At 33.4% G+C, this 25757-nt stretch overlaps 1 protein-coding gene across 1 annotated transcript in view; it reads left to right on the top strand.

Moving 5' to 3' along the window:
* Positions 1–25757, top strand: part of ITPR2 (inositol 1,4,5-trisphosphate receptor type 2) — a 503649-nt gene that overhangs the window by 377769 nt on the left and 100123 nt on the right. The window contains exon 46 of the mRNA XM_031938487.1: positions 25145–25252. Coding sequence (XP_031794347.1) covers positions 25145–25252 — 108 coding nt within the window. The remainder of the gene's footprint in view (positions 1–25144; positions 25253–25757) is intronic.

The raw sequence follows: 25757 nt of genomic DNA, 5'->3' as shown, positions 1-25757 counted from the left end.
AATCTGTGTAGCTCAGATAAGTGAGACAACCACTGTGAGGCAACAGTACTTGAAGACAAACACTGAACCCTAAGAGCTAGACCTTAAAGAATAAAATAGTTATCCAAAATCTGTCAGTGAAAAACAAAACACAAATTCTTCTCTTCAATAGGTGGGATTATGTATTTATGCCTCATGGAAGAAGTCTTGGCTGATAAGTCCATTATCAGAACTCAAGCTATTAATTTTAACTATGGATTCAAACAATTTCTAGAGTACCAGTGGTTTCATTGGACTGTACAATCATAGTTTTAGAGATATAAGAAACCTTAGAAGCCATTTACTACAACCTTCTCTTTTTTGTGGTTGAGAGAACCTTAGATACACTCATCTGAGCTTTAGTTTCCTCAAACATAAAAAGAGGCGATTTTGACCGAGGAAGGATTTGACCCAATGCACTTTTCACTGCACCATGATTCATCTTTGATCCAAGGAATGCCCCCTAAAACTCTTCAAAACCTGTCTCTCTTTCTAACTTTCTTGTCTCTATTGAAAGTACCGTATGCCTTTCTAATCAGCCAGGCATGAAACTTTATTTTTGAATCCATCTTTTCCTTCACTATTTCCTCCCTTGCCAGTAAATTTTCAAATAATATCCATTTCATTTTCCACAGTATCTCCTTGTATATACTACTTTATTTTTTGGTAGTTTAGTACTAATTTAGCTTCTCTTTTATTACTTTCATGGATTCTTTTGTTGAATGATTGGTCTCCCAGTCTCCTATTAATAGCAGTTTTTGCATTGTGGCAAGTATCACAAACTATGGTAAAGCAAGTGCTTTGAAACATGTCCTGGGGACGTGCCTTCTGGGAGGGGTTGGAGTTTGTAAGTGGGAACAGTCTGGGCCATTTTAACTCTTCACTTTATAGATGTTTCTCTTTTCTATCTATATTCTATTTTATATGACAGCTATTTGTGCACATATAATCTATGATAAATCTAGTAAATGCTAAGCTCTATTCTTTCTTTTTAGGCTGTTAAGGACAATAAACACCGTCAATACTCTAATTTCTACAACCTGGGCCAAAATATTGGCATTCCTCATCAGTTATGATTCTGTTGTTTCCAGTCTCTTTTTTCTTCCACTTTTACACCACTGCCAAAATATAGCGAGAGTGGTGAGAATCTATTTCTTTTGAACTGGCAGAAGTAAATTTAGTACATATTTATTAAGTGCTTAAATGCACAAAAGACTGATAAGCACTGATAATTACCAAGATAAATGAACTTTAAAAGCTTATAATTTGGTAAAAGAGATTTGTTAGCATAGCTCTGTGTTGGGATGAAATAAGGCAACTCCAAGTCAGAGAAGATTTAACAAGAAAAGAAGTTTACTTTGCCCTAACTCAATTAGAATGTGGAACAAAGTTAAAGAGGCACTTGGCTTTTTTGGACCTATCTTGCTTCATACCCACATGGAAACATACTTGGTCATTTAGTGGTTAGGGTATGGCACCCATCTGCACAGGGATGGGACCTCTTGATCAAATAATATCATCAGATTGCATGATGCTAGGAAATTGTTTCAGGGAAGATGAGACTATCAGAGAAGTTGGGGCAGAAGAAAGTTGATTCAGGAAAGTTCTAGATCTATCACAACTTATGTGTGCACAAATAGCTGTCATACAAAATAGAACATAAATACAAAAGAGAAACATCTATAAAGTGAAGAGTTCAGGGGAGAATACTAAAACGTTTATTTGAGGGAAATTTAGGAAGGCTTTAACTGCGTCTTAAAAGACAGTGTAGGATGTTGTTTTTTTTTTTTTTTCAGGCAAAAGTGTCAATGCTAATAGAATGCATTCTGAGTATAGGGGATGATGTGAGCAAACATAGAAGTGGAAGAACAGCTTTGGAAGAGAGTAGCATATATAAGCAGAAGTAATATGGAAAGAAGCTGTAAAAATAATTTTGAGCTTTGAACAGTACTGAGGAGCTTTGAATACTAACTAAGCTAATGGTTAAATACATGGAAGCAGAATAAAAGAAAATCATAAATGAGACAATAAGGAAGTTAGATTAGCACAAAAGGAGTCACAGATACTATGACATGTTAAAAAAAAACTTCTATTTTTTTTAGCTAGAAATTATAAACCAACACCTTGAATCACCATAAGATTAAATAAATTGGGGGCATCTAGGTGGTGCAGTGGGTAGAGCACCAGTCCTGAAGTCAGAAGGACCTGAGCTCAAATCTGATCTCAGACACTTAACATTTCCTAGCTGTGTGACCAGGGCAAGTCATTTAACCCCAACTGCCTCTGCAAAACAAACAAACAAATAAAATAAAATAAAAATAAAAAGATTAAATAAATTGATGTAATCTTCCTGGGACTCTTGAAAAGGACTCCATTTCCAGGTCAGGTTGATTAGTACAGTTTAGCATTTAGGGGAAAAAACCTCATAACTGGGAAGCTTGCTACAAAGGGCAAAATATAAACTTTAAATACTGAAAGTACAGGGAGAAGGAAATACTTGCATTTCAAACTGCTAAGAGCTTGAATTACTAGGAGGAGAACTTTTTAGAAATTGTATTATATTGGTAATCCTTTCTTATAGAATTGGGGCTTATCAAATAGCTTTATCTTTCAATTTTTCTCCATCTAACAAGTATCTTATTTATTCCTTTTTGGTACGAATCAGATATAGATATTTCTCCATCATACCTGTCCCAAAAAATAGCAACAGATAACAGTTCCAAATTTAATACATACAAAAGACTATACAATTTTATATGTACCCCAAAGCCCATTATTATGTGACTGTTGATCTATTGATGGAGATAAAGGTCCTGCTCTGAGGATAGGGCCGTTGTTGAGAGCAGCTGTTTTCCTCAACATTATAGCATTTATAATAATAATAATAGCTACATTTATATAAAGTTTAGGTTTATAAAGCATTTACACATTATTCCCATTTTACAAGGGAAAAATGAGTTAGAGAGATTAAATAGTCTGCCTAAGTAGCATTCAAATTTAGAAGTAGTCTCTAAGTCTGCTGCTCTGCCTATTACACCTTATGGAGCAGTCTGAGGATCAAAACTTTTGAGAAAACTCAGATCTTTTATATGACTGATAGTCTGATGTTTTCTGTAGAATTTAAAATTCTTCATTTTTTAAAGATTATCATCGTTTAAAAATTATTTTAAAGGATCACAGAAACAATGCCTAATTGAAAATCATTGAGTTCAGAAGTTGCTGTGGAAATTCTTCTCCTCCGGTTGACAAAATTCAATCTGTGAAATATATAGCTCCCTTTGTACAATTTATTAGGGTGGAGTGTTACTTGAGTAGCAGATAGCATCACTATTTAGATCCATTTTTTTATTGTATTTATGTATTTAGATATATTAGTACAGGATAGGTGATCCTATGAATAAGCTTTAAAAAGAGCAAATAGATATATTTGATTATGCTTTTAATAGAAAATGAAAGATACATTTTAAATGAAATTATTTTTCTACCTTTTCCACTTTTTATTATATCACTCATATCCCTTGTTCTAGTGCTCTCATGTTTACTTGATTCTATTAATAACATCTGTATATCTTACAATAGGTAAAGTTGATGTAAAATCTGGAAGGGGAAAGGAATCTTAATGTGCTTATTTGTCTAAAGATGATTATGGGTTTCTTAAGGGATTTCATCAAATATTTATGGAGTGCTTATAATGTTGAAGACACTGAATGAGATACTATCATCTTTTTAAACTTTTGCCAGATTTTGATGTAACCCAGTATTCTTTTTGTGTTTAGGTAAAGGTCTATTCTCCTAATAGAACATCTAAGATTTATCAGAAAGCCTTTCTCCATTGCTTGCTCTATATTGCTTCCCACTACCACCCTATCCCAAGGTAATCCCCAGTAATTCTTATGTTCATAGCCTTCCTGAATTTGTGGCCTTTCATATTAATCCTTCTTCCCCTTTATCTATTCCAACCAAGCATAAAAACATTTAGGAATTTGATAAAATGGGTGTTATTTAGTAGATATTTTTAGGAAAAATATATATTTTTGTTATTGCAATGAGGATGAAATAAACCTAATAAAATAAGACTATATTTTAAAAGTGTCTCATTATACTGTGACTTAAAAAATTTAAACTAGTCCTATACTGTAGAAATAATAACTCCTGTTATTATTATACAGAACTATAACAAATCTGTACTTTTTTTTAATAACAAGGGAAGCTGATAAGTTAGTAATGAAATTATTAACATTGTCTCCAAGACCATCATTAATTAAAAAAGAAGTGGCTGTATTTAAAATTTTTTTTCTTTTAGTGATTATGTTTATTGCTTGTTTAAAAAAAAACAGGGAAAATCACTGAATTAAATTGATATTTGTTTGCAGTGTGGTGCTAGATGCAGATCAAGGCCTATAATTTTAATGATGTGGGGAAATCAGAGTACAGAAAAGCAGTCTTGTGGTACAGATCAGCAGTTTATAGTCCTAAAGAGTTGCCTTGAGCATTGAGACATTAAATGATTCACCTGTGATCACCCAAAGTAGGTGTCAGAGTCAAGGTTCAAACTTACACCAAAGCCAATCTATCTCTTCTATACAGTCATTAAAGTGACTATACTTTGAGTAAAAACATAATTAGTAATTAACCAGTTCCCCTAATTCTTTTAAAAATGTATTTATTTAAAACAAATATAGAATAAGAAAAAACAAAATAGAAAAAAACATAGAAAAGGAAAAATCTGTAACATTGTTGTGTCCAGCAAAATATTTGAGAGAATTCGAAATATATAATAAATTTCGATGTCAAGAAAGCATATATAATAATAGACATTATACTGATTCATTATCAGTTATTCTTTTGTTCTCTGCTGTGTATTTTTTTACTATACTTTTTCCCCTTTTTATCTCCCCCCCTGCCCCTAGCTCTCCCAAGCAAGCTATAGTTAAGCAGAAATGTATTTATGTATACATGCACATACACACACATATCTAATCATATATATACACATACATAAACCTACCTATATACATATACACGGTACATATATCTATATACACACATACATACATTCACCTATGTATATACCTGTACATGTTTCCATATATATGTATATATACATACATACATCTATACATATACATATAGATACATAGACATGCATCTAAAACAATATTAATATAGCTTACATATATAATGTGCATTTTTCTCTTGATTGAATCTTTGTTTAGAGTTTGTCTGAGATCAATGACTACTAGCCCTAATTTTCCCCCTAATAAATACTACTCCTGATCCTTTTTATTGTGTTTGTGTGTATCTCTTGTTTCCATACCCAACTAATTCATCTACTTTAGTTTTACTCCTTAATTTGCCTTATTATTTAACTTATTCCCAACCATGGATCTCTATCTTCTTCTTCTTCTGCCCTTTCCCTTCCTCTTTATCCCATTCCCGTCAATATACACACTTGTCTTGCCTTAAATTTGTTCCATTGATTTAAATCTATGCACTCTTTTATATCCCACCTTATCCTATTTCCTCCCTCCTTATTTCTCTATTTACCCTTCATGGTACATTTATGTATTGTTCCTTATTTATTTATTTATATTTATATAAATATATATATTTATTATATTATTATTTCCATTCTCAATGACTGATGTCAGTCTTAGACATATACTTTACATTTCCACATATAAAAAATAAAGTTTGTCCTTATTGAGTCCCTTCAAATTAGTCTTTGATGTTAGCTCTTATATGTTAAATTTTCTATTGAATTCACATTTGTTTGAGACAAAATCTTGAAAATTTGTGAGTTCATTAAATTTCCATTTTTCCCTTGCTCAATATTATGCTTAATATTGATGGCTAAGGAATTTTTGTCTACAGGTCTAGTTCTTTTGATTGTCAATATATAATATTCCAGTGCCTGTGGTCTTTTGTTATAGCTACTGATAAATCTTATACCAGTAGTTCTCAAACTTTTGTTTTCAGTATCTTTATCCTATTAAAAATTATTGAGGATCTCTCCAAAGAGTTTTTGTTTATCTGGATTATATTTATAGACATTTACCATATTGGAAATAAAAACTATTTTTGAATTTGTAGACCCCCTAAAAGGGTTTCAGAAATCCCCAAGATTCTGTAGACCATACTTTGAGAACTACTGTCTTATACAATTCAAGTTGTAAACTCTAGCATATTTGGATTAATTTTTGTTGTTGTTGTTGTTGTTGTTGTTTTCTTTTTTGTTTCTTGTACAATTTTCTCTTTGATCTGGGAGTTTCAAAATTTAGTAATAATTTTCCTATATGCTTTCTTTGTAGGATCTCTTTGAAATGGTGATTGGTGGATTTTTTGCTATTTCTACTTTCCCCTTTTGTTCTATCACTTCAGGGAAATTTTCTTTGATTATTTCTTCAATGTCCTTTTTTGTTCACAGCTTTCAGGTAGTCCAATTATTCTTATGTTTTCTCTTCTTGGTCTGTTCTCCAGATCTGTTATATTTTTCTTATGTTTCACATTCTCTCCTATTTTTTCATTCTTTATATTTTGTTTAGTTATTTCTTGCATTCTTATAGCTTCACTGGCTTCCCCTTGTCCAATTCTAATTTTCAAAGAATCATTTTCTTCTTCTTTTTTTATTTATTTATTTATTTTTTTTTTTAAATTTTTTTTAATTTTTGAATCATTTTCTTCTTTAAGACTCTGGATTTCCTTTTCTATTTGGTTGACATCTTGGATGGTTCTTATTTATTTATTAAGTCTTCCCTCAATCTCTCTTATTTTTTTTTTTTTTTTGGTAAGGCAATGGGAATTGAGTGACTTATCCAGGGTCACACAGCTAGTAAGTGTTAAGTGTCTGGATTTGGACTGGAGTTGAACTCAAGTCCTTCTGAATTGTCCCTTCTCATTTGATTTTTAAAGTCTTTTTTGATTTCTTCTCTAAATTCTTTCTGGACAGGTAGTCATTTAACATTATTCTTTGGAGTAGCAGAGGCTTTTTTTTTTTTTTTTTTAAACTTCAATGTCCTCCCCTGAAGATGAATGCTGATGATGTGGTGGTTCCTTCTTTCCCAGGGCCTTGTCTCAGCATAGCTGGACCTCGTGTTTTTTATAATCAGAGGTTCTCTCAATTTTCCTAGTCTCAGACTCCTGACTTCTCTTGCTGTCCCAGGAGGTAAAGGTTTTTTTGATTTGGGCTGAAGCTACCTCCCAGATAGGCCCAAGGGTCCCTGCTGGCTGTTTCTTTGGAGCTAGCCTGGAAGTATTTGTACTTCATACTGTTAAACCACAGTCCTTTTTGGTTATCCAAGGAGTTTGCTGTTCTGCCCCATTCTTAATTGTTTTTCACCTATCTATGTTTGACCAGAGATACAATTTTATTTTGTTTGTGGGAAAGCTCTGGAGAGCTTGGAATTTTCTGACCTATTCCACCATCTTCCCAGAATTCTCCATTCTCTCTTTCTTTATAGCATTGGTCATTTAATTTCTGATTTGCCAGAAAACATGAAAAACATACCTGACTTCAGAAAAACAAGTAATGAAAGTTTCCTGCACAGAATTTATTGTTTCTTTTTCAGTTTTGTTAAACTAAATTTTTTTTATGCCTAATCAATAATCTTATGTAAAGAGGGATAAAATTAGCCTCATCACCTCATTTCCTTTATTTAAAAATCAAAATTTCCTGTAAAACACTGAAATTCATTTGAGCAGTGATTTTCATTGGTTTGAGTGAACCAAAATAATTAACAAATTTATTTTTATTTTTTCTTAATTGAAGTTAACGACTGGGTAAGACAGGTTGCTGCTCCCAGTTTTCTTTTTCCAAAATAAGATCCTGAAATTGAAAATGCTTTCAAATAGTGAATCTTAAAGTTCCTGAAAATCATCTCTTTGCTCTTTCTCTTTGCTCACCTTCTTCCCTTTTTTATTAGAATTATTTGTATAGTTCACATTGGATTTCCTAGAAGTGACAATATTAGGAGATGGCATAACTATGAAATAATCACTGTAATTCCAAACATTTTTTCTACTTTATAATTTATTTTTGAAGCATGAGCAGCATAAAAATAAATGAAGCATTTTTGTGTTGTGTGTAAAATACAGTCCAGTGTAAAACCATTAATACTTCAACCTTGAATCAATATTTTTTCCCCCAGTTTAAGACCTCAAGTTATTTTAGGAACTTAAACTCTTATGAACATTTAATTCTCTTTGAGCTAATATCATTGCTTTTTGTGGATGGGTGAATTGAGAAATATTAAATAAAGTGTGCTCTGCATTCTTTCATAGAAGGTAAATGAAATCCAAAAGTAGCTTCCAGGAGTTAAGATACCTATTTCCTTCAGAAGTTACATAATAGAATAGTGAAACTCAAAATCTTATGATTATATGGCCACTTCAGTAGATTTTTATTATGCATTTTGTAGAAGCAGGATAGGGAGGACACAACATTTAGATAACAGGCCTTGCTCTTAAAGCTTTAGTAGAATAAGATAGTTACAATATAAAATGTTAGGAAGTGTGTTAGTGAGTGACAAAACAAAGTGCTATGTGATATCCAAAAAGGGGGAAGGTTTCTCTTAATCAGGGGCATAAGGAAATACATAACTGGAGAGATAACATGTAGTTATGACATCAGGGGACCTTTTTTAAAATGAAAAACAAAATAAATCATAGACACTACCTCAGAGAAGTCTCAGCCAAGTCCAATACAGAGCATGAACAATTTCTATGTGCTCAGCGAGTGGTCATCCCTGTGAACTGGCGTAATTTTATTAAGAATAGGTCAAGCCAGCCTATGCTCATTTCCTTTTTTGATGGTGTAACCAGACTGATAGCGCAGGAAATGCTGCCTACGTTGTTAGTCTGGGTCTATGTTTCGGAAGGAACAGAAAGTCTCATGCTTCTTAAATCTAACTATAGTGCCTACTTTTCCTATACAAACTACTGGTAGTACCCCAACAAAAAGACTGAGAACATTCATGTGCTCATAAGCCAGGGCACCCAAGACTCAGCTGTGGAAGCTGAGAAACTTCCTGTGGCATCTGCAGGGGGAAAAGCAAAACAAAATCAACCCTACCTAACATGACTGACTGATTCCAGTTGGCCCAGCATTTAATGCGAGGTTGTGCACAGAGGCAAAGAGTCATGGAATTTCTTTCAAATTAGCTAGTCAGAAACAAGCAGACCATTCCATCCTTTTGAATATACCAATAATTAAAAACTAGATAAGGACATACATAGGGATTATTGGTAAGGAGAATGTGATAATCATCCTCAAATAGTTGAAAGTCTGTCATCTGGAAGGAGAGTCATTTTTTATTCTGTTTGGTCTTGGAAATTAAGATCAGTGGCTTTTTAGCTATTATACACTTTTGCAGTGCAATATACAAAGTCAGTTATTCAATGGCACATTGCTGCTTGATGTAAGGTAAAGCTTTTTAGTAATTACAATTGTACATCAATGATCTGATCTATCACTGAATGTCTTTTAACAGAAGCTGAATGGGTACTTGCTAGGGATGTTGTTTTGGGATGAGATTCCTGCTTTGCGTGTGCCCAGATGACCTCTTCCAACTCTGAGCTTCTACATTTCATTTTGTTTTTCATTTACAAGAGGCCTACTGCTGTGACAGCCAGATGCTGAGGCAAATAAATGGTTGGCAGGGAATGAATGACTGCAAATGATTGTTGACTGCAGTGCCACAGGCCAAAACCAGTTTGCTCCTATTTCCGGAAGCATTTTTGAAAAATGTTCTCTTCAAACTACTGCATTCTTTTCTGTTGAAGAGAAGTTGCTTACCAGAACATTTGTTTGTCATTTGACTAATGGAACAGCCAGAAGGTTCTCATGTATACTATTATTCCTTATTTAACCTGGTCTAGGAAAGATAGAGGAGGTATCGTTCAAATGCTGTTAGTACCAGAAAAATTATTGCTTGTCTTTACTCAGAGACCCCATTACAGTTGACTCAGAACCTTTGAAGTTGTATTTGAAATCAGTCTTAAAGAAGCACTGAGTGAATTATGTCCCCTACAGTTTCAGTGATGATAAAGCTGTTGGGTAGTATAGAAAATTTAAGTTATTGAATATTGATATTGAATAGATATTTAAGCAGGAAATTGAATTAATATAGCATTAATTTTGTGATTTGCTCCTGCCACTGCAGCACCCTCCCATTGTTCCTCCAGAAAACATGGATGAACTTTGAAAATCTAGGGCCAACCTGTCCTGATTCATAAGAACTCAATATATTTAGCCTGTATCAGATCCAATCATGTTCCCTTAGCCTGGCCATTTTTCTATCTGCATTACAGTACCAAGTTTTTCCCATTCCCTTTTCTGCCCCGCCTCCACCCCATAACACTTCTCTTTTCTCATTTCTAGTTTTGTTTCTGAAAAAGCAGGTTTAATCATTGTCCTATTATTCTATTCACCATATGTGTGACTTCCTCAGTCAGTAAACTTCCTAGGTCACTGCTTTACCTTTATGTGTTGTCATATCCTATTAAAATGTGAACCCTTTAAGGGAAGAAACTTCTGCCTTTGCATTTGCATTCCCCACACACATCACAGTGCCTGGCACATCACTCCTTACAAATACTTAGTCATACATTTGTAGCTTTTTCCCCCTCTGAAATGAACTCCTGTTGTTTTTCTCAATTCTTTCTGAGGACAAGTCTGTTCATGATTCTTGCAGAGGGGTCCTGGCATAAGTTTCAATTCAATTGACATATTTGACTGCTTCAATAGTTATATTATCTCTGAAAATTGATCACTTCTAAGGATAGGATTTACTAGTGCTTTGAAGTCATAGTTATAGCCAAGTGACCCATCCATAATGGGGCTTGGCTAAGTTCTTGGCAAGTTCTAGGTTCCATAATTTTAACATTCTCATGCTATCCCTTCTCCCATCTTGTTAGTGATGTTAGGATTAGTACTTTGAAAGTGGGATTCAATTTTAAAAGTATTTGTTACATATTTGTGTTTAGGACGGATGTGCTAGGTACAGAATATACAAAGTATGAGTAAGACCTGTTTTCATGAAATTTGAGTTTAGTAGAGATGAGACATACATATGTGTGTGTGTGTGTGTGTGTATGTGTGTATATATATGAACATATGGATAGTACATTATATACAACTCTGCCTACACTTAGTAAGACTTTAGTTCAAATATAGTCTCAGACTCTTAATTAGCTTTATGACTCTGGACAAGTCACTTAACTTCTATTTACTCCAGTTTCCTGAATTGTAAAATGGGTCAATGACAGCACCTACTTTTCTGGTTGTGAAGATTAAATGAAATACTATTTATAAAGTACTTAGCACAGTGCATGGCACATATTAGATATTATAGAAATGTCCATTGCCTTCCTGCCCACAAATAATTATAATAGAAAATAATTCATTATAATAATGTTAAAGAGTGATATGATATTTTGGGGAACGTCATTGCCAATTGGAAGATTAGGAATAACTTAAAACGTCATAGAAGAGGCTTTTAAGAACAAGGAAGAATTCAGTAGCCTAGAGAGTATCTAAGAACAACATTAGAATAAGTGTGGAAGCAGGGAGGTGTTTGGGGGATGGTAAGTAGTTAAATTTATCTGGAGCATAGAATGGAAAAGACTAGTATGAAATATGGGTAAAAATACAGAATATTTCCAAGTTGTGAGTAATCTTGAATGCTGAGAAAAAAGTTTGAAATTTGCTAAGTAGACAATAGGGAGTTAATGAATCATTTTGAGCAAACGTAGTATAACCAGATCTATGAATAAAAAAGGTTATCATGGCAAGCAATAAAGGAGGAATTGTAAGAGGAACAAATGGAAGAAGAGAGGCCTTTTTAATGATCTGGCAGTGAGCAAAATATTACCTCTTCTACGGGTAGCAAGAATACAGAGACTTTTCCAGAGTCCCACAATTAGTAAGTGACTTAGGATATATTTGAACTCAGGTTTTCCTAACTTCAGGTTAAGTGTTCTATTAAGTACACCAGGGCTCCTTAAACTTTTTTGATGTGATTGCGTTAGCACCCAGGATACCTTAGAATCAACTGGAGTCAGGATAAACAAAAGTCCTTAGTCTTTATTCTTGGTCTTTAGGGCTAGAAGTGAAGGGGATGGAAGCAGGATCTCCCCAACCTCCTTCTTCCTCATCCACCGCCAAAGTGAGACTGGCTCGTCTTACTCCACCCCCTAGTCCCTCCTACAATTCTCTGTATACACCAGTTATCGAGCCAGCATGGATAGTGGGAAGGGCCATTCCCCAAGCACATGCCCATAGAGTATTGTCCAATTGGTAGTTAGCCTCAAGTGCTTGAACTGACTTCAGTGCAATGACTCAAGAGTTTCAGCCCTCTACACTTTGCCCTCTCAAAACCTCTTTTCTCTGAGAATTTTTTATGTGCCCCTGGGTTTATAAGCATAGAAAATTGGCATACAAATCAAACACTTACTGATAATAAATCGTAATTTTGTGACCCCCACATTCAGTTATGAGATTCCAAATGAGGTTGCAGCCCATAGTTTACGAAGCTAGGCAGTATGCTACCTTGCTACTCAATGAAATAGAATGGATAATAACAATATAGAAGATATTGCAGAGGCAGAATTCACAGGACTTCCTAACTGTTTATGTAATGTAAGATAAAGGAAAAAATCAGAGTACCAATATTGTGAAAATGAGAGACTTTCCTTGACAGAAATAGCCAAGTCAGAATGAGAAGTGGATTTGTGAGTCAGTCAATAAACATTTATTAAGCACCTACTATGTGCCAGGCACTGTCATGAGGAAATGAATAAACACCTTTTTTGGACATGAATTGTACAATCAATTAGACATCCAAGTGAAGAGAGCCTATAAACTTTTTTAAGATGTGGGTCTCAATCTCATAACTGGAGATCTAAATTTGGAATTTATATAAAGATGACATGAAATTGTGGCAATGAATGAAATTGCCATTGAATTAGAGTTTTAGAAACTCCTTTCACTGTAATTCTTATGGAACAATCCTTAGGATTGACTATTTTAGAGGTTACTATAGCTATTTGCAATTTGTCTCATGCTTTTTCAAGTCAGGCATTAATTCACACTAATGATGGCAACTCACCAATGATTTTTGTTTTTTATCATCAACTCTAGATTTATCCACAGGTGTTCTGTCCTTGACCTCCAATAGCTTAATAAAATTCCCTTGGCTTTATTGCTAATGATAATAACACACGTTTTAAGGTTTGCAAAGTGATTCAGATAACCCTGTGAGCTAAGTGCTATTATTGTCACCATCTTACAGATGAGGAAACTGAGGTCCAGTAAGGTTAAATGACTTGTCCAGAGTAAGCACCTGAGGTGAGAATTGAATCCATGTATTCCTGACTCCAAGTCAAGTGTGCTACTTTACCACTTGGATGCCAAAAAGGAGATGGAGAGAAAAACTCCAAAAACACAGCATGATTGAAACCACTTCTGTCTTGCTGATATTAAGTGACATTCATCCAAAAGGGTATATTCTTAATTTTGTATGATCCATTAATATCATTAATTCTTTTATCCGGAGTCAAAAGAATAGAGGATCTAAAATCTTATAGATTGTGATTGCTAGCTATGGAGGCCAAGTCATTAGATTTCCTATTTTTCCTTTTGTGACTTTTTACACATTTTATTCGCTTTTGAGCCTTGTTCAAGTTCTGCTTCTCACATTTACAGGCTATGTGACCTTTAAGTCATTTATCAGTTTGGTGTCCCAAAGTTTACATATCAGAGAGAAGTACCAATCCAGATCAGAAGATGGCATTTTCTCATTTAGAGTTCTTTATAGCAGTGAAATAGTTGCTTTTTTTAAAAAAAGGAATATTAGATCTGGGTTTGAATTTTTATTACCACATTTATAAGTCATGCAGCGAGCCACTTAACTCTTCAGAGCCTCAACTTTCTCATCTATGAGATAACAATACATTTACTACCTACCTTATAAGATTGTTATAGAGGAAAGTAGTCTATTAATTGTAAAATTCTCATATAAATGGGAACTATTGTAATTATTGTTCACCTGTCTTGTTTAATTTCTTTCCATTCTGAATGACTCCTCACTCAGAAGTCAGTCTATTAACAGGCTTTAGTTCAGTGCTTTGCTAACTGAGAATACTACCCAGAAGGAAAGTCTACCATAAAAACAAATTGTTTTTTGCATGATGCTGTTATTTCAGTCACTAAATTAATGTCACAACCCTACCATGGTTTAATACCCTTTTGATTTATGTTTATTTTCTAATAAAATAGATTTTTTTGGTAATTAGGATATTAAGATAACAAAAGAATTATTCAGTGATTCAAATAAGGGTATAAAAATAAATCTTTATGCCTTTAATCCTTATCTCACCTCCAAATCACTAGAAAATAAATTACTGTGTCTACCTACAAATGGAAAATTTAATAATGGAAGTTCAAAAGTGACAAAAAAACGCTAAAAATAGTTATTGTTGAATGCCTCTTACCTGCAATATCTTGATTTTTCATACTTATACTAAACTGGGACAACATTTGAAATATGCACTAAAATCCCAGTTAATTAAGAAGAAAATTGAATAATTTGCTAAGAGAAGGCTGGCTCAAATGTTAAAATTGATCTGCTCATCTGTATTTGAATAAATCAGTAGATATATCAATTCAAAATTAATTAGTAATGTCATAAATTCAGATTTGTGTGTTTATATGTGACATAAATATATATTCACATTCACAAATATATACTATATAATTTGTTGAGTCAAATATATGATTTTATTGTTATCAGTATTCTTGGTGAAGATGCTCCCTCTGTAAAACAAGTTGACATCTATTCTGAATCTTAAGTTTTAGAGAGAGATTGTACAGTATCACAGAGTCGATGTGTCATGGATAGACTGAATCCATGTCTGCCTGACTCTGAGATTAGCTCTCTACCCATCATTCCACTTGCCTATATGCAGATTGATACAGACATCTGTATGGCTACCTAGAGGCAAAGAGAGGTAGCAGATAAAGAGTCAGGAAGATGTGACAAATTTCGGATTTCTTCTCTGCCACATATTGGCAATTTGTCTCCAGTTAGTGAATTAACCTCTCAGTAGCCCTGGTAACTCCTTAAGACTGTAAATTGCAGAGTAAAAGGAGATTGGCATTGCTAGGGAAAGATTTGTATTTGTATCCAATACAAAATATTGTATTGGATAATATTCATCATCCAAGACTGATGAAATAAATCTCTCCTGTGTGCATATTATGTATATGTTATATGTAATATGTTGAAATAGTTATCTTTTAATATGAATATATAGTCAAAGATATCTTTAGAATTTGCATGTATATACATACAAGTTTATATGTACATATTTGTGTGCATGCTACATACATACATATAGATCAACTTAGTAAACATTTATTAAGAACTTACTGTTACAGCTCTGTACTGAACACTAGAAATAAAAAATGTTATTAGAAAGAATAATTCTTTGTCCTCAAAGACCTTATAGGTACTCTAAAGGGGCTGAGAGATTCATAGGGAAAGTCTTGAATATATCCTGGAGAGGAATGAGATATGTCCTGAGAGAGCACCTTAAATAGAAGTCTTAGGAAAAGATAGGTGGCTCAGGGAATTGAGTGTTGGGCCTGGAGTTAAGGAGAACTGGGTTCAAATGTGACCTTAGATTCTTAAGAGGCAAATTATTTAACTTTTGTCTGTCTTTTTGTCTCATTTCACTTAGTGTCAGTTCATGTAAATCTCTCCAGTTGAGACCAGATTTTTAATTGCTATTGTATGCAGCCTCTGTGGGCATAATATCTGAAAGATATAGAAAGACAATAAAATTTAATGTCTTTAAGAAGAAAGGGTATTTCATTTTTGTTTTTGTATTGACTGGCATGGTACACCTCTCACATAGCAGGCTCTTAATATATGGCTTATTGAATTGGTATGCTTCTTTGAGGGCAATGCTTTTTCAGTGGACAGAGCCAAGGACTTGGGAGTCAGAATTGATTTCCCAAGTTCAGACATTTATTTTAGTTGTGTGACCCTAGGCGAGTCACTTAACCATTTGATAGCCAATTTTCTTCATTTGTAAAATGAGCATAATAGGTTAATGATCATGAGTTAACATATACAAAATTCTTTGAAAACTTCAAGATGAATGCTATTGTTCATATTAATTTCTTGGTTATCCTGCTATTGTTTTCTCTTGACACTCCTCTTCCTTGTCTGACCACTCTTTTTCAGTCTTCTTTGTGGGTCTTCACCCATGTCACACCCTTTAACAACAGATTCAAAGTTCTGTCCTGGGCCCTGTTTTTTTTCTCTCTTTGCTATCTCACTTGATGATCTTGTTATTCCCATGGATTAGAAGAAGAGACTAGAGGAAAAATATTTAAGTATTTGTTACGTGCCAGGCACTTTGCTAATAGCTTTACAAATAATTATCTTACTTGATTTTCATAACAACCCTATGAGGGAAGTGCTATCATGATTCCGGTTTTACAGTTGAGGAAACTGAGGCAAACAGAGTTTAAATGTCTTATCCACAGTCAACCAGCTAGTTAGTATCTTTGGCTGAACCTGATCTTTCTGAATCCAGGGATAGCAGTATATCCACTGTACCACTTAACTGCCTTTATTAAATTATCATCTCTACATAGATGGATTCTTATTACTATTTATCTATCTTTAATCTCTACTTTGATTTTCATTCTTACATTTTTATCTGTTGTACATCTGAAACTGGATATTCCATAGACATATTAAATTCAACATGTCCAAAACAGAAATGTCTTTTCCCTTAAATTTCCCTCTTCTGATTTTCCATTTTACTACTAAAGCACTGCTATATTTCCAGGCCTCCAAGTTTGAAACACAGGTGTTATTCTAGTTTGCTCACTCTTACCCAACTATATCCAATTTGTTGTGAAGTCCTGTTAATTCTGCATTTGTAAAACCTCTCTTCTGAAATAGCCATCACCACCGTGCAGGCCCTCATCATCTTATATTAGGGATATTGTAATGGCCTTCTGCTTGATCTACCGGCCCTAAGTTTTTCACTTCTCCAGTCTACCTTCCCCTCATTTGCTAAAGTAATCATCCTAAAATGTATAAATGACCCTGCATACTCCATATATTTCAGTGTATCTCCAATATCTCTGGAATGAAATGTTAAAACCTGGCCTTTTCCTACCTACCCTTTTTATACTATGCTACTGTCTGCATACAGTATTATCTTCCATTAGATAACTAATTTCCTGATCCATACCTTTTAACAGAATCCTCTCTCTTTTTATCTTTATCTGCTGGCTTCCCTGGCTACTTTCAAATCTCAGCTAAAATTCTACCTTCTGCAAGAAGCCTTGACTTGTACCCTTCATCACTATTGCCTTTCCTTCGAGGTTACCTCCAATTTATCTTAAATAAATCTTTATCTGTATACATATATTCATGCAAACTTTTTTTTTTTTGTTGCTTCCCTCATTCAATTATGAGTCTCTATCTTGAAGACAAGGACTGTTTTTGCTTTTCTTTTTTATCTCCAGACTTTTTCACAGTGGGTAGCATATAATAACATTTCAATAAATGCTCACTGATTCAGTTTTGCTTATCTGTAATACAGATTATAATGATAATAATGGTGGAGATGACAAGATTTTCCAAGATTTAGAATTTTTCCATGAATGGTATTTCTTCATTTTAACATGCATTGTATTCTTAGTTCAGTCTCTCGTTACTGCTAAAATTGATTTTTGAAACTTTTTGTTGGTTAGTCTTCTAGATCATGTCTTGAAGTGAGTGCCATTAATTCCAAGTACAGTTATTAGGGTCATTTTAAGTAATAGGGTTAGGTTTCATAGGATGCCTATCACTGAATATCTTCATTAGCTGCTTGTCAGTTTTTAATTAGGGTTTAAATTGGATTTCTCACTCTGACCACTCTCCATAGACATGCCATTTTTGCATTTGGGAAGCATATAACTTCCCAAATAGTTTCAACTTTGAATTGCAAAGAGGAGACTGGTAACAGCGCTATTACTTTCTTAAAGTATTGCTGTTATTTAATTTTTTTTTTTTACATAGTATAGTGTAAAGAAGGATAAACGGCAGTTTACAGGTGAAAAGTATGCCTGAGTCAAAGATTCCTCCCTTACTAATTGTATTTTTTTTCTTTAAAAGGACTAGATCATTCTACTTGAAATATTCTATGTAGCAATATGCTCTTTAAAGTTTTAAACATTATATGATATCTAACATATATGCATATCTTGATTGCTGAAAATGATGCTGTGTAGAGATTAGTTAGAATATGGAAGCAATTCATTTGATACTCAGTCCTCTGATTTCAAAATCCCTAAGGAACAAAGTTGTTTTGCAGTTCATTTATAAAATACCAATTTTATTTATACCTTTGCTTACAAAGTTGTGAGAAATATTAATTTCTCAATGGCAATTGTATTCTTTCCATTACCTGATATTTGACCACACTTCTTTGATTTGTTCCCCTTTCAAAGAGCCAGAAAGAAGAAAAAGGATCTAGATTAAATGACTCAACCAAAGTCACATATGTACTAAATAAAGCAAGTTATAAGCAGATAAAATAGGATGTAATAGTACAGAATTTTTGATTAGGTACTTAGCCCACTAAGTTATGTTAATTGTGTTATTTTAGTACATACACAAATATAAACATTGATGTGACTTTTGTCAAAATTGATACATTTGCTACAAGATGAGACTAATCTGAATGTCATCACAAATTTTTTTTTAAATCAATGTGGTCTCCATCAGCTTTAGATGGCTATGAATATATTTTGAGAGAGTATGGAATAATGGATGGAGAACCTCAGACACAAGAAGCTATGTATTATTTTGAGAGATAGCATGGAATAATGAATAGAAAGCCTCAGATACAACCAAACTTGGGTTTAGCTCTTACTCTAACAAAGACCGACTCTTACCATGAGCCTTAACTTCTCAGAATTTCAGAAAACTAAGACCATATTGTAGAACAATGGCTAATCTGCATTGGTAGAGGGTTTTCTCATGGGCAGTTCTCTGTGTTAATGAAATCAATATTACAACAACAACAACAAACTAATGAATATTTCATTTATACTATTATTACTCAAAACATTTTTGAAATATATCTTTTGAAATTAAGTATTATTTGCATAGGTGAAGAGAACAGAATTAAGAGAATAACAAAAATTATAACTATGACCATTTTAAAAAAAGCATTAAACGGCATCTGAACTTAGGCTAAATACAATGGCTAGTCCTTTTTTTAAAAAAAAAAAATATGAGGAAACACCCTTCCCACTTCTTGCTAAAGAAGTGGCAGACTTTGGGTACAAAATGTCACATATGCTGTCAGACATAATCTGTGTTTTCATAAATAAAGATTCTGGAGAGTAAATAGGAAGTAACTGTGGTGTAAACAAATTCTAAAGTCCTCAATAATATTTAAAATAAAACTTTGTGCTTATTCTTTTGAATGTCTTCAGGAGTGCTTCTATTGAGAGTTTCTTATTTACAAGACATAATTCTAGTAACTATAGTTCTTATAGTTCATAGAAAAGCAAAATAGAAAGCAACTCCCTTACACTCAAGGAGTTTGTATTCTGCTGGAGGGATATAATATGTACACATATGTAATATATGATAATTGGAGGGAAAAATAACACTTAACAATTGGGATGATCAGTGAAAGGATATGGCACTTGAGCTCAACTGTGAAAGATGCTAGAGATTGTAACAGGCAGAGGGGAGAGTGAAGTACAGTCAGACATGAAATTAGAGTTCTGGGCAAAGGCACAGAGGAAAGAGATGGCAGCCAAGTTTCATCATGAACAAGAAGGTCAGTTTAGCTGGAATGGAGTATGTGAAAGCAGGTGATGTGCAATGCTCCAGAAGCTAGAGGCTGCATCCACCTGGAAAGGGCTTCAAATGTTAACCTGAAAAACCTGTGTTTTATCCTAGAGAAATAAATGCTTTTTAACATAGGCCTATTAACTTAATAGAATATTTTAGCTGTATTTCAATACAATAAATTTCCTTTGTAATCTTCTTTATTTTATGCACTTAATGACAGTATTTGAAAAGGAACCTACAGGGTTCACCAGATTCCCAAAAGGATCCATGATACCAAAAATGTTTAGAACCTCCATTTTAGAGGTAATAGGAAACCACTGAATGTTCTGTGTAATGGAATGGCACTTTTCATTAGCACGATGCTATTTGTTTCTCTTGTACTTCTCTGTGCATTTCTACTTTGTTCCTGATTCATTTTGCCAGAACTTTCTACAGTGTGCTCTAACTGATCAAGTTTGAGGAAGGAAGAGAAAATAACATTTGCCCAACACAGAAAGTTGTGTTTACCAGCTATCAACTGCTTATCTTTGTGAATATGTATGTGTATAAAATACATTAGGTACGGAACATTACATATAATAAACATTTAACAGGTATCGCTACATAGAAGTTCATGTAAAATATGTAGCATGTGTATATGTATATATATATGTATATGTTTATATATCCATACATAGGTATATATTGTATATATCATATGTGTGTATGTATATACATATATATGCATTTATACGTACACATGTACATACATATACATTCATTTGATGCAAATCAGCAAATGACAAGATACCCAAAACAGCTACAGAGTAGTTACATATATAATATGCATATGACTAGATCAAACATGCTTTAGAGAGAGGATGTGGCAGTTATGTAGAGGATGAATGTGAGGATAGGAAAGATTAGAATATTTCAACAAAATCTTTATTTATTGGACATCCTTATCTTTTATTCAGCCACAATTCACATCCTTATCTTTATCCCTAACTCTTTTCCCCTAACTGCCATATCCAGTCTTATTATTATATTCTTATTTATATAGGCAATACCCTAGGTTAGGCCGTCATTAACTTTCATTTGGGATATAGCAGATAGTCTCATCTTTTAGTCTCTCCCTTCTACAGTATTTCTTCCCAGCCATATTCACCTTCCAAAAAATGTCTGATCATATAAACACAGAAATGCATATATATGTTTTTATAACTTTCCCATTAGTCATGTCACATTATTGACTTTTATTGAATTTTCATATATACAATGTATTTTCACATGTATTATTATGCAATTATATGTCTAGCATCTACCGTGCATAATTCTCAATTGTATATTTTGAATTATGCACCCACACATATACAGATCCATGGGCAGTTGATAATTAGTAAATAAAATTGTATATATTGAGTAAAAATCATCTTTCTCTCCTTTTCTAACCCTTACTACTAGAGCATATAGTAGAGAAAGCTTGCACAGTATAACAGAGACAGTACAAATGTATAGAAAGGAAAAATAAGTAGGGCTACTCAAGTGGAAAATGTTCTTTAAAAATGAGCACTTTTTCATCTTCATCAAGGTCAAATACCCTATGTAGATCAATAGCAAGCAAACTTAATAATGTTGATCTACTTTGACTATTTACCTCTGCTCACTTAAAGCAAGTTATAATTAGGAAATGTTATTGGTTTTTACACTAGAACATTGCAGATAGCTATTAAGTAGTATTTAGTACTTTAAAATTTCCAGTTCACTTTAATATTATCTCAATTGATTCTCAAAAATAGCCCTGTGAAGAAAATGCTATTATAATCTCCATTTTACAAATAAGGAAGCAGATTACTTACTCAGGGTCACTTGGCTTTCCTAAGTCCCTCAGAACCAGAGAATTTTTCATTCCTAGTTTGGGGAGGCTTTTCCCATTATCTTTCTCAATGCCTCATTTTTATGCTTTTTAAAAGAGAAAAAATTGCTTAGCAGGGGATCCTATTTCTATTTATCTGTGAATTGTTAAAGAGAATCAGAGAGCTATCTGGGTTTATAATCTTAGGAGCTTGTTACACTTTGGAGAAGAAATGATCTCTCAAAAGAGTTAAACCCAGATTAGAAAAGATAGCAAGAATTTTGTCTGATTGGGTAGCTCAGAGAGGTCCCCTCTCTACTTCAGTAGTACTACCCCATTAAAAGAAATAAATACCATTACTTTTTTTCCTTTTTTTCCAGTAAAAATAAATATGCTTTCATTAAGATGAAAGATTCATTTATTCAAATTGGTTGGTTTTTAAGATCTCATTTTTTTATATGTTTCAGATGTACATATTTTATTTTATATAAAAATATGATATGATGAGTTGGTAGAAGTGCAATTTTTGTTATTCAGCCATTTTTCAGTCATGTCTGACTCTTTGTGACCCTATTTGGGATTTTCTTGGAAAAGATATTAGAGTAGTTTGCCATTTCCTTTACCTCTTTTTTGCAGCTGAAGAAACTGAGGGAACAGGATTAAGTGACTTGTCTAAGATCACACAACTAGTAAATGTTTGAGGCTAAATTTGAACTCAGAAAGATGTCTTCCTAATGTCAAGCCCAGTACTCTACCTAACTTCCTCAGTAAAAACAACCACAGAAAGCATGATATGATGAGTTTGTTAGCACTGTAATTAATTTAAATCAAACCTGAAGAACTATATGGATACATGTGCAAATTGGAAAGTTAATTTAAAAATATAACCTGAAAAATGTAGTTCATCATCCTGTGATCTCCTTCCTGGGAATATATTTGAAAGAGATCTAACACAGGAATAAAGATCCAATAAAGTATTTACCAAAATATTAATAGAAAAGAACTGGAAACAAATGTGAGAATGGCTGAATGAATTGTGGTATATGAATGTAATGGTATATGGATGTAATGGAATATTATTGTACAATACAAAATAGAGAAAGAAGAATTAAAAACTTTGGAATGCTTTCTAAGAGGCAAAGTGAAATAGCAGAACCAAGAGAACAGTGTTAACAATAACTGTAATACTGTGAATAAAAATATTATGAAAAATGAACCAAAAAAGAAAAGATTGCTAATACTAGTAACTGAAAAAAAATCAGTAAAGATACTGGAAAACATGTAATGAAATTTATATATTTCATGACTCCATTAAGGATTTCAGTGTAGTTGTTTTATAATTTGTTGACTTTTTTTCAGGGAGAGATAGATTGCTAGAGATAGTGATCATATACTAAGGCAACAAATTTTTAAAAAAAGAATATGCTTCATAAATTGGGAAAACATTTTTACATTCAAAGGTTCTGATAAAGGCCTCATTTCTAAAATATATAGAGAATCAAATCAAATTTATAAGAAATCAAGCCCTTCTCCAATTGATAAATGGTCAAAGGGTATGAACAGACAATTTTCAGATGAAGAAATTGAAACTTTCTAGTCATATGAAAAGGTGCTCCAAATCACTATTGATCAAAGAAATGCAAATTAAGACAACTCAGATATACCTACACACCTGTCAGATTGGCTAAGATGACAGGAAAAAATAATGACGAATGTTGTAGGGGATGTGGGAAAACTGGGACACTGATGCATTGTTGGTAGAACTCCAACCATTCTGGAGAGCAATTTGGAACTATGCTCAAAAAGTTATCAAACTGTGCATACCCTTTGATCCAGCAGTGTTACTACTGGGCTTATATCCCAAAGAGATCATAAAGGAGGGAAAGGGACCCACATGTGCAAAAATGTTTGTGGCAGCCCTCTTTGTGGTGGCTAGAAACTGGAAATTGAATAGATGCCCTTCAATTGGAGAATGGCTGAATAAATTATGGTATATGAATGTTATGGAATATTATTGTTCTGTAAGAAATGACCAGCAGAATGATTTCAGGGAGGCGTAGAGAGACCTACATGAACTGATGCTGAGTGAAATGAGCAGAACCAGGAGATCATTATACATGGCAACAACAAGATTATATGATGATCAATTCTGATGGACTTGTCATCATAACAATGAGATGATTCAAAGCAGTTCCAATTGTTCAGTGATGGAAAGCCATCTATACCCAGAGAAGAGGACTGTGGAAACTGAGTGTGGAACATAATATAGCATTTTCACGCTTTCTGTTGTTTTTTCCCCACACACATTTATTTACTTATTTATTAATAGCTTTTTATTTACAAGTTATATGCATTTGACAATTGCCAAACCTTTTGTTCCAATTTTTCCCCTCCTTCCCCCCATCCCCTCCCCTAGATGGCATGATGATCAGTAGATGTTAAATATATTAAAGTATAAATTAGATACACAATAAGTATACATGACCAAACCATTATTTTGCTGTACAAAAAGAACTGGACTCCGAAATATTGTACAATTAGCCTGTGAAGGAAATCTAAAATGCAGGCAGGCAAAAATATAGGGATTGGGAATTCAATGTAATGGTTCTTAGTCATCTCCCTGAGTTCTTTCTCTGGGCGTAGCTGGTTCAGTTCGTTACTGCTCCATTGGAACTGATTTGGTTCATCTCATTGCTGAAGATGGCCAGGTCCATCAGAATTGATCATCATATAGTATTGTTGTTGAAATATATAATGATCTACTGGCCCTGCTCGTTTCACTCAGCATCAGTTCGTGTAAGTCTCTCCAGGCCTTTCTGAAATCATCCTGTTGGTCATTTCTTACCGAACAATAATATTCTATAATATTCATATGCCATAACTTACTCAGCCATTCTCCAATTGATGGGCATCTACTCAGTTTCCAGTTTCTGGCCACTACAAAGAGGGCTGCCCCAAACATTCGTGCACAAAAAGGTCCCTTTCCCTTTTTTATGATCTCTTTGGGATATAAGCCCAGTAGTAACACTGCTGGATCAAAGGGTATACACAGTTTGATATCTTATTGTTTCCTTGCATTTTTGTTTTCCTTCTCAGGTTTTTTTTTTTTCCTTTCTAGATCTGATTTTTCTTGTGCAGCAAGATAACTATAAATATGTATACATATATTGGATTTAACATATATTTTAACATATTTAACATGTATGGACTATCTGCCATCTAGAGAGGAGGTGGGGAGAAGGAGGGAAGAATTTGGAAAAGAAAGTTTTGCAAAGGACAATGCTGAAAAATTACCCATGCATATGTTTTGTAAATAAAAAGTTATAATAAAATTAATTTAAAAAAAGAATATGCTTCAACAATTACCACTTTAAGTCTAAAGAAGTAAACTTACTCTTTTTCATTTTTTTCCTAGCTGGCTCGCCATAATAAAGCATTACAGCAGATGCTTAAACCAGGGTCTGATCCAGAGGAAGGAGATGAAGCTTTGAAATATTATGCTAACCATACAGCGCAAATTGAAGTAATGTATTATTGTTTATTGGATGAGGATAACTGTGATAGATACAATTTTATTTCTGATTGTAGTCAAGTATTTCTAGAAAAATTACACAAAATTTAGTGATTTAGCTTGTTATGACTATATTAGAAAAATCTGTGGGATTGCTATATGGGAAGTAGGAATGCAGACTTCTAAAAGCAGAAAATTTTTTTTCCTAGCCCTTAATGTTATAAACTAGAAAAGTGATGGCAAAGCAATAATATTTAAAAGAATCATTATAAACATTAATTAAAGTGATTTCTTTTTTAATTGCAAAAAGCTTGTTAAATTAGAATTTGAGGATTTTACAAATAAATATTCAAGGTGAGCAAAACAGAGAAAGGACCAACAATATTTAGAGATAGTGTCATGAACTTGGACCAACTAAACCATTTCAATTTTCAGTACCAACTGAACCATTTCGATTTTCAGTGTCCAATATCTTGGCCTACCTTACCCTACCTTCATGTTGTCAGACATTTAAAGG

Source organism: Sarcophilus harrisii, chromosome 5, assembly GCF_902635505.1.
Source record: "Sarcophilus harrisii chromosome 5, mSarHar1.11, whole genome shotgun sequence".
Classification (NCBI taxonomy): Eukaryota; Metazoa; Chordata; class Mammalia; order Dasyuromorphia; family Dasyuridae; genus Sarcophilus; species Sarcophilus harrisii.
Note: the sequence above shows the minus strand (reverse complement) of the source record. Positions and strands in the feature narration are given on the sequence as shown.